At 56.4% G+C, this 18,383-nt stretch overlaps 1 protein-coding gene across 1 annotated transcript in view; it reads left to right on the plus strand.

The window, feature by feature from the left end:
* RET (ret proto-oncogene) overlaps positions 1-18,383 on the plus strand; it is a 54,255-nt gene that overhangs the window by 19,411 nt on the left and 16,461 nt on the right. The window contains exons 2-10 of the mRNA XM_072971086.1: positions 5,538-5,801; positions 7,504-7,791; positions 9,891-10,132; positions 11,363-11,558; positions 12,864-13,063; positions 15,093-15,351; positions 16,036-16,161; positions 16,911-17,021; positions 17,597-17,719. Of these exons, the coding sequence (XP_072827187.1) occupies positions 5,538-5,801; positions 7,504-7,791; positions 9,891-10,132; positions 11,363-11,558; positions 12,864-13,063; positions 15,093-15,351; positions 16,036-16,161; positions 16,911-17,021; positions 17,597-17,719 (1,809 nt within the window). The remainder of the gene's footprint in view (positions 1-5,537; positions 5,802-7,503; positions 7,792-9,890; positions 10,133-11,362; positions 11,559-12,863; positions 13,064-15,092; positions 15,352-16,035; positions 16,162-16,910; positions 17,022-17,596; positions 17,720-18,383) is intronic.

An 18,383-nucleotide genomic window follows, 5' to 3' on the forward strand; every position in this document is an offset into this window, starting at 1 on the left:
GTTCTTCCTGACACATGGTGCCAGCAGTAAAGGGCTGCCAGCTGGCAGGGCCCTGGGTGGGGTCAGCATCTGCCCAGATCCTAACTCCCACAGTCACTTTGTCAGCCATTGTGCCAAACCGCAAGAGGCAGAACCTCCAGCTGTTTGACCTTGGTAAGGCTTCTCACCACCCCGCCTCAGTGTTCTTCCCTGTGAAATGGGGCAGTGGAGGGATTTGCACACAGTGGTTGTGAATCTGAAGTGACAGCTTCATTCGATACGTACCTGTGCGCAGGTGAAGCCTGTCGGCACCTGCGTTGGCTGCTCCTCCTCTCCCCAGCATGCCCTTCTCTTGCTCACACTTGAAGGAACCAAGGCCCAGAGGAGGCCTGCACCCTGCACAGCCCCGTAAAGCTGTACACCCATGGTGGCCTGTCCCAGGGTCTGCTCTTTCACTCATCAGGATTGGCTGCATCATTTGTGGCGCCCAGTGTAGAATGAAGATGTGGGCCCCTTGTTCTAGAATTACGAAGGATTTCAGGACAGTGACAGCAGAGTATTAAACCAAGCATGGAGGCCTGTGGGCTCCCCAGACTACACCCCCTTGGGGCCCGCACCCACCTCCTCATTCTCCACCTGGGACCATATGTTTTCCCATTGAAAAGTGTTTGTGACAAGGAGGAGCATGAAAGCAGCCGTGCCCTGAGCAGGGACCACCTGGGAGGCATTTTAAGTGCATTTAAGTCTGTTTCTGCTCACAGTCATTGCCCGACTCACAAATCCCTTTTGGCAGCAACAGACTGGGCCCCACACGGATCCCGTCGGGCCTGGCTCTGAGATGAAGGCGGGCAGGGCCCATTCTCCCCTGCACATGTGGTCTGTGAGGTGGAGACTCGACCAGCTTGCGGGGATGGGGGCGGTGCTCCTAGGAGCACAGGGCCCTCCCACCTCCCAGCCCCCAGACCACAGAAAATGCATGTGCTCCAGGAGGAGCCTGCCCTGGATCTGCTCCCCGCTACCTGGCAGGTAGGGTGCTCTGGGCCATCTCAAGGACAGCCAGTTCATGCACAGCTGACCAGGGCTGGGGTGTGCGTCCTGAGAGAATGAGCTGGCGGAAGCTGTGGCCTCTCATGACATCGATTCTGTTGCCGCACAGCATCCCCTCGCTGGTACTCTAGGGGCTAAAACACAGGCCTCGCCCCTCCACAGCGAGGTCTGGCACGTCATAGAGAGCTGGTGACTTGGTGGGCTCTGGAAAACACAGCCTGCCCTGGGCTGTATGCCATCTGGACCTGCACCCACCCTGGGCTCCCCCACAAGCAGAGTTCCCTGCAGCATCTCAGATCTCCAGTGACTGGGGCACACCTTTCTGCCAGGGTGAGGAAGAGGCCAGCAGTGCAGGCCCTGGCTGAGCCCCCTTCCCACCCAGCATGGTGTCATGAGCCTGGACTGCCACCAGGCCACCCCTTTGTCAAGCCACTGGGAATTAAATTCTCTCATCCTCTTTGTAGCCAGAAATGCTAGCTTCCCGAGAGACTGTGAGTCCGCAGGGACTGCCTTTCACTGCAAGCTGATGTTCCTGACTTGCAGTGAGCCTCGGTCACAGCGCAGTACTTGTGTGTGTGTGGCAGGGGGGAGCCTCCCCCACAGGGCCCGGGCATGGTCAGCTGGGGACCGAGGGCACGGTGGCTGCAGAGGCCAGCCTGCTGTGATGTAGGGTAGAGCAGGCTGGTGGGGGATGTGCTGCTGGAAAGACTGCTTTATGAATTCTGGTTCTCTTGCGGTCCGTGTGTGCCCTTGAGCATGCAAACAACCTTTTTTTTTTCTGCCTCAGTGCCTGTGTTTGCAAAGCAGTGGTCCCATCGGCACCTCCGTCTGGGGCTGTGAGGACACGGGGAGGCACTGTATGCGTGGGGGCTCGGCCTCGTGCTGTGTTAGAGGCAGGTGCCACCTCTGTGCTCACCCTACACCACACCTTGGAGAGGCAGTAGGAGGCAGCAGTGGGCCGAGTCCTTGGAGAAGGTGGTGGTCCAGGGAAGGGAGAGCTGTTCCTCCGCCTGTCTACGGGGCAGCAGCATCAGCTTCCTGGCCCTTTCCCTAGCCCCCCACCCACCTTCAGAGCCCCCCATAGACCCTCTGACTCGCAACCTTCTTGGAACTTTGGAGGGAAAAGAAGTTGTGTTGCTGCTCCTGATTTGGGCCCGTGTCCTGGGGCAGCAGGGCTGTGCCTGGTTCTGATCCCCCTTCTGAGTCTGCCTTCCCAGACTCGGCCTTCCTGGGGCTGGGCCGGGGGCTGCCCTGAGCCGGGAGCCCCTCGGGTTTCAGTGAGGTGGTCCCACTGGGGAGGGCAGACCCAGGTTACTCTGCCAGGCAGCACTGTGGCGCTATGGCACACTCCTGGTGGGAGGTGGCAGCCAAGCCGCATCGGGGACCCCTTTGCAGCTGTCCCTCCCCTCTCATGGGGTGAGGAGACCCCTCAGGAAGCACCCCTGCCTTTGCCTCAGGAGCAGCCATGAGCAGTGTTGTAGGGTCCTGTTTGGGCCCCCAAACCTTGGGAGTGTGGATGCTTCTCCCAGGAAGTGCGAGCCTGTGGAGTGGACTTAGCTGTGCAGGATCCACGGAGGGCCTGTCAGCTGGGCCCAACTCTCGGCCCAGCTGGCAGGAGGTCTGCTCTGAGCCGGTGCCACTGGCTGCCCTGTAACAGGATCAGGGAAGAGGCCAGCCTGTGGCCACTGGGGCCAACACAGCCCTCTGAGCTGCCTACCATCCTGCTAGGGTCAGCTACTAAATCCCAAAGAAATCAGCCCTGAAGGGCATCTGTGGGGTAGCCTGTGTCCTCTTGGCCAGTGGGGAGAGGCGGGTGACATTCAGCCCCATAGGGGCAGCTCTGCCTAGTTGGTCTCTGCCAGTGGGACCTCAAGGTAAGGGAAACAGGGTCTCAGCGCTCCCTCCTCAGACTTGCCCTGATTGCTTCACGGGGCTCTTTGAGCCGCCTCCCGCTCGGATGGCAAGCTGTGTGACACTCTGGGGTGGATCCTCCCCCATGAGGCAGGAAGGCCACAGCACAGAGTCTGGCTCAGGGCACAGAGCCATCTCCTTGGAGGTCCTAGCCCTGTACTAGGAAGCCAGATATAGGTGGAAACAAACGGATTGACAAGAGAAATCGGTTACACACAAGTACAGTATTGCTAATGTTTGCTTTGTGCTATGTTAATGTTTGCTTTAGTGCTGTATTTGTGTGTGTGTGTGTGCTTTGTAGAATATATTTGCAGGTTTTTAATGGTTTTTAAGCATTTTAAGCCCTTCCCAGTAACTCTGGGTCCCACTCCAGGGACAGTGTTCCTAGGGAAACACCTTCTGAAGGCCTAAAAGGTCAGCACTATGTGTCTGACCCTGTCCCTCCATCTCTTTGTTTAGTGTGGGGTGCACAGGGCCAGGCTTTGGCTGAGGCCAGAGCATCTCTCTCTTCCCCTCCCCACCACCGGCTGCCTCTCTGCCTTTCTCATCCCCCTCTCCCTTTCCCCTCCCTCCCTCTCCCCCTCACTCCCGTGGCGCAGGTGTCTGGCAGGGCAGCACCCACTCCGGGTGGGCAGGACGAAACACACACTGGCCTTCCCAGCCTGGCTGCCTTTGAGGTCATCCTTGGGAAACACCACAGCACAAGCCACCTTCTTGTTTTCTTCCTGTTTCACCACTTTGGGACCCAGAAGGTCCTACCTGTTCTCTTCCCCTGACTCCATCTGGCACCTGATTGTTTCCCATGCCCAATTGCGTCCTCGAGGCCCCAGGTGGCCCCAGGTGGCCCCCGGTGTCCTCTACTGGTGCAGAGTGGACCGGCCACTCACGCTTATGGCTGCAAAGGAAGTGGGATGTGGGTGGAAACAAACTGAAAAGAGAAATCCATTACACACAAGTGCAGTATTTCTAACGTTTGTGCATTAGTATTTTTTGTACTTTGTAGGATGTATTTACAGGTTTTTAATGGTTTCTAAGCATTGCTTGCCCAGTTATCCATCTTTTTTAAAAATTCTGTTTTTTAAAACGTTTTATGATGAAAACCGTTGAACATATACAAAGTCACAGGGTAGTAGGATGCATGCCCCTGTGGGCTCACCCAGCAAGGCCATGGTCGCATCCACCCTCCTCATGATCGGTTATCTTAGGCAAAATTTACACATGTTGAAATGCACAAATCTTGGCTATGCACTGTTGACAAATGGATATGCCTGTGTGCCCCACACCCCTGTCAGGATATGGAACCTCTGTGTTCCCCAGAACATGCCCCCTGCCCTTCCCAGTCTGTTGCCTTCCCCTACCCCCAACAGGTATCCGGTCTGATTTCTGTCACCTGAAATCAGTCTAGCATCATGCCACGTGATTCTTTTGTGCCTGCCCCTTCTGCATGGCACAAAGTCGGTGAGTCCAGCCAGGGTGTCGTGTGTGTCACTAGTTCACGCCCTGTCCTTGCTGCATAGGGTTCCGTGGTGTGATGTACCACTGTTTGTTTTCCTTCACCCACTGGAGCACATCTGGGCTGCTTCCACTTATTGGCACTGTGAATAACCCCACCATTTGTGAATAAGTCATTTGATGGACATATGTTTTCATTTCTCTTGCATAAATTGAGTGGAATTTCTGGCCCATATGGTAGGAGTGTGTTTGACTTTAGATAAAGATTCGTTACTTAAAAAGTGCTCTATTCATTTTTGGTGACTCCTGCCTGCCTGCTTGTCTGGCAGTGTCTTGTACACTTGAAAACTCTGGCTCCAGGTGATTTGCTCAGAAGCCTGCGTGAATTCCCAGCTGAGTGGTTCACGTGCTTATCAGACGCAGGTAATGGAGCATGATCTTGCAACTGTTTTGTGCTGCCTCACTTCTTCCTTTTTCTTTTTCTGTTTTAAAGCAGTGTGTTTTCAGCGAGTGTTTTGCTATACAAGCAATTGCGTGTTGATGTTCTTTGGACTACAGATGAGAAAGTCCTACTAAGATCAGAGTTTTAAATTAGTGATTTTTTTTTGTCCACAAAGAAGCTATTATAAAGTAGAGATTGTCATTTGAAGTGAAGTCAGGAAAAGAAAAAAAAAACTATGTGATGTTGCTTATATGTAGAATCTAAAAAAAAGACACAAGTAAACTTACCTACAAAATAGGAACAGACTCAGACATAGAAAACAAACTTATGGTTACCAGGGGGTTAAGAGGGCAGAAAGGGATACATTGGGAATGTGAAATTTGCACCTGCTGCAGAGTGATGGAAATGTTAGCTGTCTTGATTGTGGTGGTAGTTTCATGAGTGTGTACATCTATCAAAATTCATCAAAGTGTACATCTGAAACGTGTAGTTTACTGTACAGGAATCATACCGCAATAAAAATGTTTAAAAAAAAGAAAACAAAGAAACTATATGTTTCAGTTTTTGTTGCTGGTATATATGTATAATTTTAACAAGTGTGAAATAAAGCTGCTGGGGAACACTGGTCTGCCCGGGAGGCCTGCTCAGGCTCTGGCATCACCGTCACCGTCCCTCCCTCCCTCACGGGCTCCCCTGCTTCCCGCAGCCCCGCTAGGACTGTACTTCTCCAGGGATGCTTACTGGGAGAAGCTGTACGTGGACCAGCCGGCCGGCACGCCCCTGCTGTACGTCCACGCCCTGCGAGATGTCCCCGAGGAGGTACCCAGCTTCCGCCTGGGCCAGCACCTCTACGGCGCCTACCGCACGCGGCTGCATGAGAACGACTGGATCCGCATCCAGGAGGACACGGGGCTTCTCTACCTGAACCGGAGCCTGGACCACAGCTCCTGGGAGAAGCTGAGCATCCGCAGTGAGGGAGCATGCCTGACCTCACCCCCTACCCACCTCACTTTCGCCTGTTCCTGTCTTACCCTCCGGCAACTCACGTCACACCAAGGGTGGCCTCCCTAGGGCTCCTGCGTGCGAGAGTGGAAGGAGTGAGATGAGGCTAGCCCGCCTCTGTGTCCAGCCTGGTGAGGGAGCCACCTAAGGGCCCTTGGGCCTTCTGAGGCTGTCAGGATTTTGGAGAACCCACGTGAAGGACTTGGGTGCTCTCTCCAGGCTGGATCCAGATGCCTTTTCCAGTTGGGTTAACAAGGCTTTGGGATTGTGAGAGAGGACTTAAGAGGGGCTATAAACACCCCCAAGATCCTGATTTAACAGATGATCTGGAACTTGCTGGAGAAGCAGCAGTTCCCACAGATAGCATGCTCCCCATCAGCAGCAAGCTGCCCTTGGCACCCAGTGGGGACTTGGGCCTGGTCCCAGGGAGCAAAGTGGAGCAGGAGGAGGGCCCAGCCAGCTCCACAGAGCAGGGCTCCGAGCTAGAGTGAAGGCCACATGTGACCTTGGTACCTTGGTGGAGGGGGGCTGTGGAGCAGAATTTTGACTCATGGCACAACATGGTGATCACACACCCAGTAGCTCCCTGCAATGAGTGCCTCCTACAGAGACCTGGCGTCAGTAGAGCCTCACCCCAGCCCTGAGCTCCCATGTGCTGAGCAGAGGCAGGTGGCATGCCTGCGAATGCAGAGAAGGTGGCCCTGCCCAGCAGGAAGAGAATGACCGTACCCATCTGCCAATAAAGCCAGGGTCCCCAAGTAAAGATGCCCCTCCCAGGGCTCCCCAGTTGGCTCCTGGAGATGGGTCTTGGTTCCGCACATACTTAGTTGCCACCTTCTTCATTGCAAGCCCCTAGTGGGGAGTTGAAGAACCAGGGTCACTGGCGTGGAGGCCAGAGTGGAATTTGCTGAGGGTCGGAGTTAATAGGAGGCCTGTCCCGTTCATGATTGGAGAGCAGCCTCAGGCACCTGTCAGGTCCCAGTCAGGAGAGAAATCACAGTAATTTGACAGGGAAAGTTTGTATGGAGAATTATTAACTGCAGCAGGACACTGGAGGAATGGAGAGGCTAGTATGAAGCACAGAGAACTAATGAATGTGGGATGTGTGAGGCAGCCGCTTCCCTAGGGCTGCGAGGGAGGGCCCAGGAAGAGGCCCCCGCCCAGCTGAGATCCAGGCCTGTTGGAGGGAGAGTTGCTATGGTGCCTCCATGATGGAACTTGCCAGAAATCTCCTCCCTAGCTTCTAGGGAATTCTGTGTGTCTGCAGAGGCGTCCACAATGAAACTCCTCGGAGGGTCCCCACATGTGGCAGGAACCCCCCCGCCCTGGGAAGTGCTCCATCTGGTGCTAGGCCCAGGGCTCAGGACACCTCCTTGCAGAAAGGCATTTGAGCTGTGACCTGAGTAACAAGAGAGGTGGGCCTGGGAAGTACCCCCCCCCCAGGCTGAGGGAACAGGAGTTCAGGGCCCTGAGGCAGGCGGACCCCAGGTCCAGGGCAGTAGGGGGCGAGGGGGAGGTGGCAGGCCAGGGCAGAGAGCCTGGCGGAGCCCTGTGGACCTTGGTGAGGACTGGGATCTACCAGCCCAGCTGCTCCTGCCCCCTTCTGGCTCTGTGCCCCACCTCCTGGCAGGTGACACCCCCAGCAGGACTGACTTCTTGTCTCTCTGCAGACGGCGGCTTCCCCCTGCTCACCGTCTACCTCCAGGTCTTCCTGTCACCAGCGTCCCTTCGCGAGGGCGAGTGCCAGTGGCCGGGCTGTGCCCGAGTGTACTTCTCCTTCATCAACGCCTCCTTTCCAGCTTGTGGTGCCCTCAAACCCCGGGAGCTCTGCTTCCCCGAGACAGGCCTGTCCTTCCGCATTAGGGAAAACAGGCCTCCTGGCACCTTCCACCAGTTCCGCCTGCTGCCTGTGCAGTTCCTCTGCCCCAATGTCAGCGTGGCCTACAGGCTCCTGGGAGGTGAGTGCCAGGCACGGCGCTGCAGTCTCTCGGCCCGAGCCTTCCTGGTTAGTCTCCACCAGCACATCATCTGCTCATTCAGAAGTCCAGGAGTATCTCTTGTATGCGTGCCATGGCCAGGCAGTGTTCCAGGGACCAAGGATTTGACAGTGAACAAATCAGAGCAGAATCCCGCCTGCCTGGAGCCTCCTTTCCCATGGGAAATGGAGACCACACACATGCTAAGGAAATCGAGTGGCCTCTGAAGGGACTCAGTGGGAAATAAAGCTGAGAAGGCGGGGGTGGTGGAGGTCGCTGTCCCAAGTCAGGTGGCGGGGAAAGAGGGAACTACAGCAAAGGCAGGAGGGTACCAGGCAATCAGGGTGAGCCCCTCGAGAGCACGGAGGTGGGACCCCTGTGTAGCTGGAGTACAGTGAACAGTGGGAGAGTGGAGGCTACTGAGGGCCGAGAAGTTCCTGGGAAGGGGCTTCCAGGTAAGGAACAGGGGAGTCATGGAAGGTGAATGAGGAGGGTCATTGACAGGACCTGACTTAACCTTTAAAAGATCAGTCTGGCTGCTGTGTTAGAAATGATTTGGGGGTGAGTGGTATAGGGGGGAAGTGGGGAAATAGGAGGCTACAGGAGAAGTTTTTGAACAAGAGGATGAAGACAGGGATGAGGATGGAAGCCACTGGGCAACCAGAAGTAGACAGGTTCTGGGTGTGTTCTGAAGGAAGATCGAGCAGGATTTTCCAGGGAGTTGGATGTGGATGTTGAAAGTAAGAGGGGACCAAGCATGGATTCCAGGATTCTGCCTGAGCAGCTGCAGGGACAGTGGACCTTGCCACCAGACAGCTCTGGGGAGGCCAAGAGCGTGGGGGTTGGGGAGCTGGATCCCAGCAGAGATGAGAGAAGGCAGCTGAGCGGCCACGTGTGAGGTGCCATTAAGCCATTTAAAGGCAAGGAACTGGGACTGAAAAGGGACACTTACTAACTGGACTGCTAGTAAGTAGAACCTGGATTCACGCCAGGTTGATGGCACACACACGGTGATAATGTTAAAGATCTCAATAAAGAAAGAAAAGTAGTCACTCATGCTCCCCCAGCATCCTTCCACTTGCCCTGCAGCAGCCATGTTTTTGTGCATGATTGCCTGCAAAGCACTTGGTTTAGTGTGCTGCGCTTTTTCGCTAAAATTTTTATAAATTTTGCTGAGCGTTTTTTATAACCATAAACAATAGAGGGAAACATTATATGATAAGCACTTGCCACACGTTTGATTCCCTGATGTGATTTCCCACCGAGTGGACTTGATGTGACCCTCCTGTGGTTGACTGTGGGGTGGTTGGTGTGACCCTCAAGCCTTCAGCGTTTCCCCTTTCTACAGGATGAATTCCAGGACAGGCTTGGGTTGAAGAGTGTGTTGTTACTGGCTCCCGCCTCCCTGGTTTGTGGGAATATACGTGAGTCACTGAATATACTGCTGGAGAGGAACAGACACTTTAGCCCTTGTCACCTCATCTTCTGGTGAGGAAACAGGCACAGAGAGACAGAATGACCAGCTTTGGGCCACACAGCCAAAAGGTGTTTAGGACAGGGATTTGAACCAGTCATAAATATTAAATATTTATGTTATCATAAAATCATACCAGATGTCCACTGTGTTTGTTTTTAAGTGATGGAATGGTGGCTTTATTCTTCACATTCACTAAAATGAGCACATATTGCTTCCATAATTAAAAAAACAATTTCCAACTTTTTTTCAAAAACCAGCAAATGCTGGGAGCTAAATCTCGGCCTGCAGCCTGGCTGAGCTGGTGCCAGCCCTCCCTAGGTGATCAGGATGAGGACCTGATGGAGGCCACCAGGTCCTGCCCCTCCCCAGCAGCACTAGTGAAAGCTGCAGCCACAGTGAAGCTCAGTGCAGTCTTCACTGCAAACTGCCCCACTGTGGAGCTGAGGAGAAGTACTAGAGCAGGGCCCGGAGCCAGCATGCACCCCAGCCCTGCCCACAGAGCCGCTTCCCGTGCCGCCACTCCTGGCGGGCCCCCGAGGAAGGCAGCTCACCCTTTCCCCAGCCCGAGGGTCATCCCGGGGTCCCTGGTCTGCTTGGTGCACAGGTGAGAGCCTGCCCTTCCGCTGCGCTCCGGACAGCCTGGAAGTGAGCACGCGCTGGGCCCTGGACCGCGAGCAGCGGGAGAAGTATGAGCTGGTGGCCGTGTGCAGCGTGCGCGTCGGCGCGCGCGACGAGGAGGTGATGGTGCCCTTCCCCGTGACTGTGTACGACGAGGACGACTCAGCGCCCACCTTCCTCGGGGGCGTCGACACCGCCAGCGCCGTAGTGGAGTTCAAGCGGAAGGAGGTGCCTATCCGCCCGCCCATGTGCTTGTCTGCCGTCTGTCGTCTTGTCTGTTCTTGTCTAGGTCTCTCCATCCGCCATTTATTCCTAGGTCGGCTCAGCTGTAAATCCAGACACGCGGCTGACCAGTCGTCTAGTTATTCGTCTTTCATTTGTCCCTCAGTCTGTCGGGGTTTTCTGTCGCCCTCCAGGACAGCTAAGGAGGAGAGAGGTGGCCAGCCCCGCCAGCACCCAGCTGGCCCCTGTCTTGGGAGGCTGGAGGCCCTGGGTGCCCAGCCTGTGTCTGACGCTGCGGGAGAATCCCCAGGTCTCACCTCTGAGAGGCGCAGCTGTGCCGCTGCGCAGGCGGGGCGCACTGCCGGGAGGAGGGGGAGAGGACATCTCCCGGAAGGGCACGCTCTTCCACGGGCTGTCAGCCCCTAAAAGGAGGGCCACTGAAATTCATGGAGGATACCCGGGAGTGGAGAAAGACAAGCAAGCGGATCCGGCAGGGACCTCCCTGCGTCGCCCCGCCCATCGCGGCCCCGCCCTACTCTGGAGCGTGGCTGCCACCTGCTGGGTATCGGGCTATCCTGCAGCTATAGCCAGCCAGCGGGAGCAATGGCAGGACGGGGACATAGTATGTTGTCATTGCCTGCTTCTCTGGGCGCTCCAGGAGCAGATTTAGTAGACGGGTGGGCTGGAGGAAAGCACATCTCGTAGTGAAATGTCTCATGAGCCTGGCAGGGTCACCTTGTGGTGACATTGCAGAGTCTTGGTTAGCAGCGAGAGCAGAGATGCCCTGTGACTGCTCAGAACTTTCCTCCGGCCCCTCTCCAGCCTGGTGGACAGAGGATGCTTAAAGGAGAGCATTCTGGTGGACACCTGGGTGTAGATCCCAGCTCTGCCATGACTCTCTATGACAGTGAGCTAACTCCTCCACCCTGTGGGGCCCTGCTTCCTCAGGGGGTAGTGGGGGTGCCACTGCTCTGCTTTATGGGCACGTGGATGAGGTATTCAGCAGAGCCCCAGGGCATCTGCTCTAATCCATTCTTATGGGAACTCTGTAGATGCCTCTCACACCTGTTGCACAGGTGAGGCACAGTGGCCCAGGAAGGGTAACTCAGCCAGGCTGGCTAGGGGCCCCACGAGAACTTGAACCCAGGTCAGTCTGTCCATCTGTGGAGTACCTGCCTCCTGCACAGCCTCTGGCTTTAGCAGCTCTGATTGGCACTATGCGCCCATATTCTGCAGGGCACAGTGGTGGCCACACTACGTGTCTTCGATGCAGACGTGGTGCCAGCATCCGGGGAGCTCCTGAGACGGTACACAAGCACGCTGCTCCCTGGGGACGCCTGGGCCCTCCAGACCTTCCGAGTAGAGCACTCACCCAACGAGACCTTGGCCCAGGCCAACGGCAGCTTTGTGCGCGCAACCGTGCATGACTACAGTAAGAGAGGCCAGGTGTGGCCTGGCTGGGCCCCCTAGGGAACCGGTGGCCCACTCTTATTGGGCTGAGCAGCACCCTGCCTACACAGACACCTGTCCTGGTCCTCTGAGCCCCTGGCAGCCGTCCCTGCCATCCCTCCTCCCAGCCCTTCCTTGTCTCTGCTGGTCCTACCTCAGCCTCCTTGGGTTTTCACAGGCTGTCCTCTCTCCCTGAACTGCCCCGTGACCAACGCTGGCAGGACCCCACCACACCTCCCCATGCTAACCATGCTGGGGCTCACTGCTCACTGTAACACGTCATCACCTAGAGTCTTCCTCTGGCCCCTGGCACCTGCTTTGCCACCTTCCAGGTGCCCGAATGCCCAGGGATTATTGCCCCCTCCCCCCTCAGAACCTCTCTATGAACAGGGGTTGGTGTACGACAGCAGCTCTATGCCCGGGTGTTGGGGGGTTCTGAGGTGATTGTCCTGTCTGGCTCCTGGAATGCACCCACCTGCAGGCTTAGCTCCAGGTCCCACGGTGCTCCCCTGCAGGACAGGACATCCTCCTGAGCTGCCAGGACTCCCTGCCTCCCTCCCCTCCCCTCCTGCCCATGTTTTCTAGGATCACCTTTCAAATACCCCACTTGGACTTGGATCCTTGTTGGGGGATCTGTTTCCATGGAAAACCAGGATCACCAGTGCCTTTACCCCTTTGTGCCTGGAATGATCCTATCTGTTTCTCATCCTCCTTGCCCCCACCAAGCCTTGAAAGGCCTTTGTCCTACATGAGGGAAAATGTCATCCTTGCCCTGGCACACTCACACTGGACACCGTGTGCACCAGAGCCCCTCCTTCAGTCTAAACTAGAACCATAGCCTCAGCCCACAGGAGGTGCACAAAAGTGTGCAAACTCCCGGGGGCTGGAGGCCTGCAGAGTCCAGGGGTCCACTGTAGGCTGCTGCTGTTGAGACAAGTTTTCTAGGGGAACTGGAGGGGCCAGCACATCTTCCCAGGGCGGGCCTCTGTGGTGCCAGGTCTTTACCGTGTGTATTCCCCACCAAAACATATACCACATACACACGTTATGTCCCAGCTGAGAAGGGCCTTCTGGGCTTCCAACTCAGCACAGTAACTAACACGTAATAGTTCTAACTTAGTGCCTCTTGCCAGATTTGTTAACTGTGCACCGTGTAGATGAAAGTACGTGTTTGCACATGTGCATGTGTGTGTGTGCAGGGAATGTATTTGGGAAGAGGCATGCAGTGGTGAGGGACAGTGGTCCCCACCCGCAGGGACCCTCCCATCATCACTGCCCCCACCCGCAGGGCTGGTTCTCAACCGGAGCGTCCCCATCTCGGAGAGCCGTGCTGTGCAGCTGGCTGTACTGGTCAACGACTCGGACTTCCAGGGCCCCGGGGAGGGCGTCCTCCTCCTCCACTTCAACGTGTCGGTACTGCCCGTCAGCCTGCATCTGCCCAGCGACTACTCCTTTGCCGTGAGCAGGCGGGCTCGCCGCTTCGCCCAGGTGAGCCCACGACCTGCTGCCTGCCTGGGGAAGGGCATGGAGGGGTGGGGGACTCCGGAGGTGGGGTGCTCCCTTTAGCAGATTTCAAGCAGGGCTAGGGGCGGATGCCACCAACTCCGTGAGCTAAGTAGTACACGGAGTGCCCCAGAGCCAGAGAGGCTGGGGCCGTGGAAAGTGGGACAGTCGCAAGCAGGGCTGGTGGGCTCCGTGGGCCCCCTTCTTTGCCCTCTCCTTCCTTGGTATCTTTAAAGCACATGTTGCACTAATGTAAGAGCAGCACCAGGTAAATCTATGTATGCTGGCTTGGAAAGACATTCCTGGTGAATTAAGTGAAGAACGGTTTGCAGAAATATTGGTCTCACGTGGCTCCGTGTGTTCAAAAACAAGTCTTCACTGCTGAAAATTTGCCAGGGTGCACGTACAGGCAGCGGTGAACAGTGGCGCCCTCTGCAGGGAAAGACAGGGAGCGCTTCTACCTTTTACTGTTCTTGCAAGTTACCTTTGCTGGAACTTGTTTTGCATTTGTCATTGGAAAATAATGATTAGAAGTAGAAAAAATAAAAGTAATAAGTATTCGCCAAAGAAGGTAAGGGCTAGACACAGTGATCTTTTCTTCCCATATCAATCAGTGTTTAGCATTTTGGTGCAGTTCTTTCTCAAATGTTTCTCTTCAGCACTTTTTAAAGTTTACTTGCAGTCAGAGGATGCATGTGACTTAACATACTGCATTCTCTAGTAGAGCAGCTGTGGCTACATCCTCTTTAGAATGTCCTGTTTAAAGCCATCTCCTACTGTCCCAAGGCTTTTGCCAGTTTCTGCAGTTGATTCCCATGCCCCCCTCCACTCCTGGCAGCCACCCAGGTCCAGCACATTAAGAAACCCACCGTTGAACACATCCAAGCTCCCTGACTTGCCACCTACCCCCAGGCCTTTCATGGAGTCAGGGGTCAAGGATGGTGGGAGGTGACAAAGCAGAGGGGCCTGAGGGGTGTCCGAGGGGCCAAGGGGACCAGGCATTGCTGGAGGTGGGTCATCTGTGCTCCGACAGACTCAGGAGACCACAGAGACCTGAGTCCCAGTCCAGCCTCAGACTCACTGTGGTCTCTCACCCTCTCCCCAGTTTTTATGATGGTAAATTGAGGATAGTGACCTTGGGCAATTTTGAGGATCACAGGAGAGAGTGGAATTGAGCCCCCTTTGTATGGGGAAGTGCTTGGAGACTGGGAGGTGTATTTGTTGTGTCAGGCATGGCCTTGGGGGAGCCTGGCTCTGCCCTGGGCCTGAGCAGGGCTGAGCAAGGGTCTGGTATGTGGCTGCAGGCAGGGCCCTGCCCTCCTCCCCTAAACCAGGCCCCCCAGACCTCAGCCTTGACTAGTCACAGCTCCTGGTTCCTAGCCACTGCAACCCTAACTGTAACTCGAGTGGCTGAGGGGTCAAAAAGAGAGTTCAACTGCCTGGTTCCTGGCCCCAGTGGCTGTAGCTGCCAGCCTAGCATCCCCTCTTTCTCAGGGGTTCCAGCCCAAGTTCCAGCATGGCCCCCAGGTCCCATGTGGGACAAATAACTGTGGTGTGTGAATCAAGTGACCCTCAGTGCCGTACTCTGACTAACCAGGCAGGTGACCTGGGCAGGGACTGGACCACCCCAGCCACATGCGCTGAGGATGGGAACTGGCAGTTCTTAGAGGAAAACTGGCCTGGCCCAAAGAAGAGAGGGAGGTGTATAGTAGGCATCCGGGCAGCCTTTGTGCCTGAATGAGTCAGCATCTTCCGGGAGGGCCAGCCACTAAATCAAAGCTGAGTTCCCTGTGTTCTTACACCTTCGGCTCCCAGCAGCAAGGGTGGATGGTGATGTGATCCTGGGCAAGGTAGGGCCAGGCAGGCAGATGGGTCTGCAAGTTCCCAGGCCATGGAGGATGGGGAGTTCAGGGAGGCTGCCATCCCTGGGCTGAATAGGAGACTTCTGGGACTCAGGCTGCCAGGGTCTGCCTCCAGCCACCCAGCTAAGGCATTCCCTGGGTCCCATGCCTAGATTGGGAAAGTCTGTGTGGAAAACTGCCAGGAGTTCAGCGGCATCCACGTGCAGTACAAGCTGCAGTTACCCAGTGCCAACTGCAGCGCGCTGGGGATGGTCACCTCGGCCGAGGACACCACGGGCACCCTGTTTGTGAATGACACCGAGGTCCTGCAGCGCCCCGAGTGCACCCAACTCCAGTACACGGTGATGGCCATTGACCGGCCGACCCGCAGGCAAGCCCAGGCCGCCCTGCTCGTCACCGTGGAGGGGACATGTGAGTGCCAGGGCTGCGTGGAGGGTGGGGGTGGTCAGGGCAGGATAGAGCCTCAGGCTTTTCCCACACAGAAGGGGCCTGGTCCTGCTCCCCCACACAAACTGGCAGCTTCCCTGAGCCTCAGCGTCCTTCCCTGTAAGATGAGAAACCATTTAGCCCAGAGTGACTGCGTTGTCAATGGTCATTACTCTCCATCACCGCCGTCAACGCGCTCTAGACGTGGACCAGAAACATAGGGGGCCCTGGTTAAATGTGAATTTCAGGTAAACAGCAAGCAATTTTTTTTTGTATAAGTATGTCCCATGCAACCTTTGCAGGGTCTCTTAGAAAACAAACTTACAAGTATGTCACCAAGATATTAGGGACATACTTAACATGAAGCACATATTGACTATTATCTGAAGTTCAGGATTAACTGGGCGTCTTGTGTGTCATTGGCTGAGTCTGGCCACCTCGCATCCTCCCTCCAGACTTAACCCAGTAGCTGACCCCGCTTTGTGACTGTGGTGCCGCCCCTTTCCCCAGCAGGCCCCATCACTGCCCTGCACCCTGGTGCTTAGTCACTCCCTCCCCTCTGGGCTCAACCCGTTGGGGCAGCTCAGCCAGTGCTGCCCCAACGCGTGGGTGCTGGCTGGACACTGGGCACAGGCTGGCCCCCTGTGACCTGATTTCTTCCATCCCCAGACATGGCTGAGGAGCCAGGCTGCCCCTTGTCCTGCGCGGTCAGCAAGAGGCGGCCCGAGTGTGAGGAATGCGGCGGCCTGGGCTCTCTGACGGGCAGGTGCGAGTGGAGACAAGGAGACGGCAAAGGTGGGCCCTGTGGAGAGCGAGGGAAAGGGGTGATAATGGCTGAGTGGAAACGGGGCCTGTGCCGGCCCTGCCAGCCTCTGTGATGCTCCCCCACTCTGAGTCTGTTCCCCAACGCCTTGTCCCCTGTGATGGCACCTGATGCCAGGAGCGGGTGGACGTGAGTGCCGGGAGTGGGTGGCACGAGAACGTTCAGGCTGTGTATCGCTGTGAGATCACAGGTGCCTGAGGCCAGACTCACTCTGGGCTTGGGAAGGTCTGGGCCGAAGTTGGGATGTGCAGGGGACAGAGAGCCTCCACCTGGGCAGTCCCAGCCCAGGGAGGGTGGCCCCAAGTAGGGGGGGTGCTGACAGGCTTGGGCATGGACAGCAGCTGGCTCCCAGCCACACTCACCCTTATGAGGGTCCCATGTATGGTGCGGCCTTGAGAGGGTCCTAGCCTCGTCTGGTCTCTTCCGGCCTATTTGCCGTGAGGCCAGGCACACCCCTGGGACTCTCCCATCCCTCTGGCCCTCACCACTTGGGCTGCCCTGTACACTCTGGACCCCCAGCTCTCCTCAAGGATGCCCCTGCTGGCAGGGCTCTGTGTGTGGGTTCTTTTTTTTTTTTTTTTTTTCCTGTTCAGCCTCAGTTTGCTCCTCCTTGGCGGGGCAGGGTGTGCCTGGGAGACCCTCAGGTGCAGCCTTCCTGGCTCTGGCAGTCCAACCAGGGCAGGTGCTCCCAGCGGTGGTAACCTGCCTGCTGTGTGTCTAGGGATCACCAGGAACTTCTCCACCTGCTCCCCCAGCATCAAGACCTGCCCCGATGGCCACTGTGATGCCGTGGAGAGCAAAGATGCCAACATCTGCCCCCAGGACTGCCTCCGTAAGCAGCCCGTTGAGCCTGCATTTTTAACCTGAGCGGGGACAGCCTGGGATGAGTGGGGGTGCCGAGCTAAAGAGACTTGGACTCCTACCTGCACTTCAGCCAGACCAGCTGCGCACCTCGGTTTCATGTGCTGAGCCTTTTTCTAACATTTTATTTGAATAAAGGGTTCTCCTTTCCCCAAACAAGCCTGGTGGCCTGACTCATACTTCCGGTGTCACCCTGGCCAACTCACGGGGTGCAGCTCCCTGCCCCCCATTCCACTGGCTCCCAGCTGCCCCTGCAGCCCCTTCTCTGCTCCTGAAAAGTAACCATTCATGGACCTCACCTAGGGTCCTGGGTAGCCTGTGGGTTCCTCCTCTCGCCTGCTGTAGCCAGGGAACTGGTTTGGGGGCCTGTCTTGCTAAGCCTTCTGCCCAGGTGACCCAGACTTCTGAGCTCACTACCCTCCCTGGGCCAGAGGGTGCTGACATGGGGTGGGGAGGGGCCTTTCACAGTCCCATCTGGGTGGTCCAGGCTGGTTAGGTCGCCCTGAAGGCTGAGGGGGCTGCTGAGTGGGTTGTGTCTGTCACCAGGGAGCGGCAGCATCATCGGTGGGCATGAGCCAGGGGAACGCAGGGGGATTAAAGCTGGCTTCGGCATCTGCAACTGCTTCCCCGAGGAGAAGAAGTGCTTCTGTGAGCCGGAAGACAGCCAGGGTGAGCGGGTGGGGGCGCCAGCTGGGCAGGGATCCCCACCTCCCTGAGCCCCATCGCTCAAGGGAGGAAATTGCAGGAAGGCAAGGAAACCCAAGAGACCTTCTTCCTTCCCTCTGGGTCTTGGTTCCCCCATCTGTGCAGACAGGGAGCTGGGTGAGGGCTTCTGAGACTGCTTTCTGGCCCAAAGTTCTATGATAAAGATTGGCCTGGAAAATTAGTTCTTCCACCAAATAACTCAGCATCTGCTTGGATTGTCCCTGTGCAGGGCCTCTGCTGGGCCCATGGCACAGGCCGCCTGGGTCCCCACCCTCCAGCCAGAGCCTCCAGGTGCTCCCTCTAGGATGGCAGGTGCCCCACTGAGCACATGGGGAGCTTTCCTGCCCGAACCCAGGGATACTTTTCTGGTATTTGGGTGACTATTGCGTGGCCCTGGGTCCTGAGCCACTTTCATTTCCTCCCCTCTTTATATAAAGAAAATACAAAGGATATTGGGAATGAAGAGGAAAAGCTACACCTCCCGCCAGCCCTCATGGGCAAGCTGGCTTCCGTGCACGGCGCCTGCAGGGGTGCACTGCCTCTGCTCTCCAGGCAGGCTGCTTCAACTCTATGCTACCCTGTCCCTTCTGTAAGGGGGTCTTAACAGTCTCTGATGGCAAAAATGTGC

The sequence above is a fragment of the Vicugna pacos genome, chromosome 11 (genome assembly GCF_048564905.1).
Source record: "Vicugna pacos chromosome 11, VicPac4, whole genome shotgun sequence".
Classification (NCBI taxonomy): Eukaryota; Metazoa; Chordata; class Mammalia; order Artiodactyla; family Camelidae; genus Vicugna; species Vicugna pacos.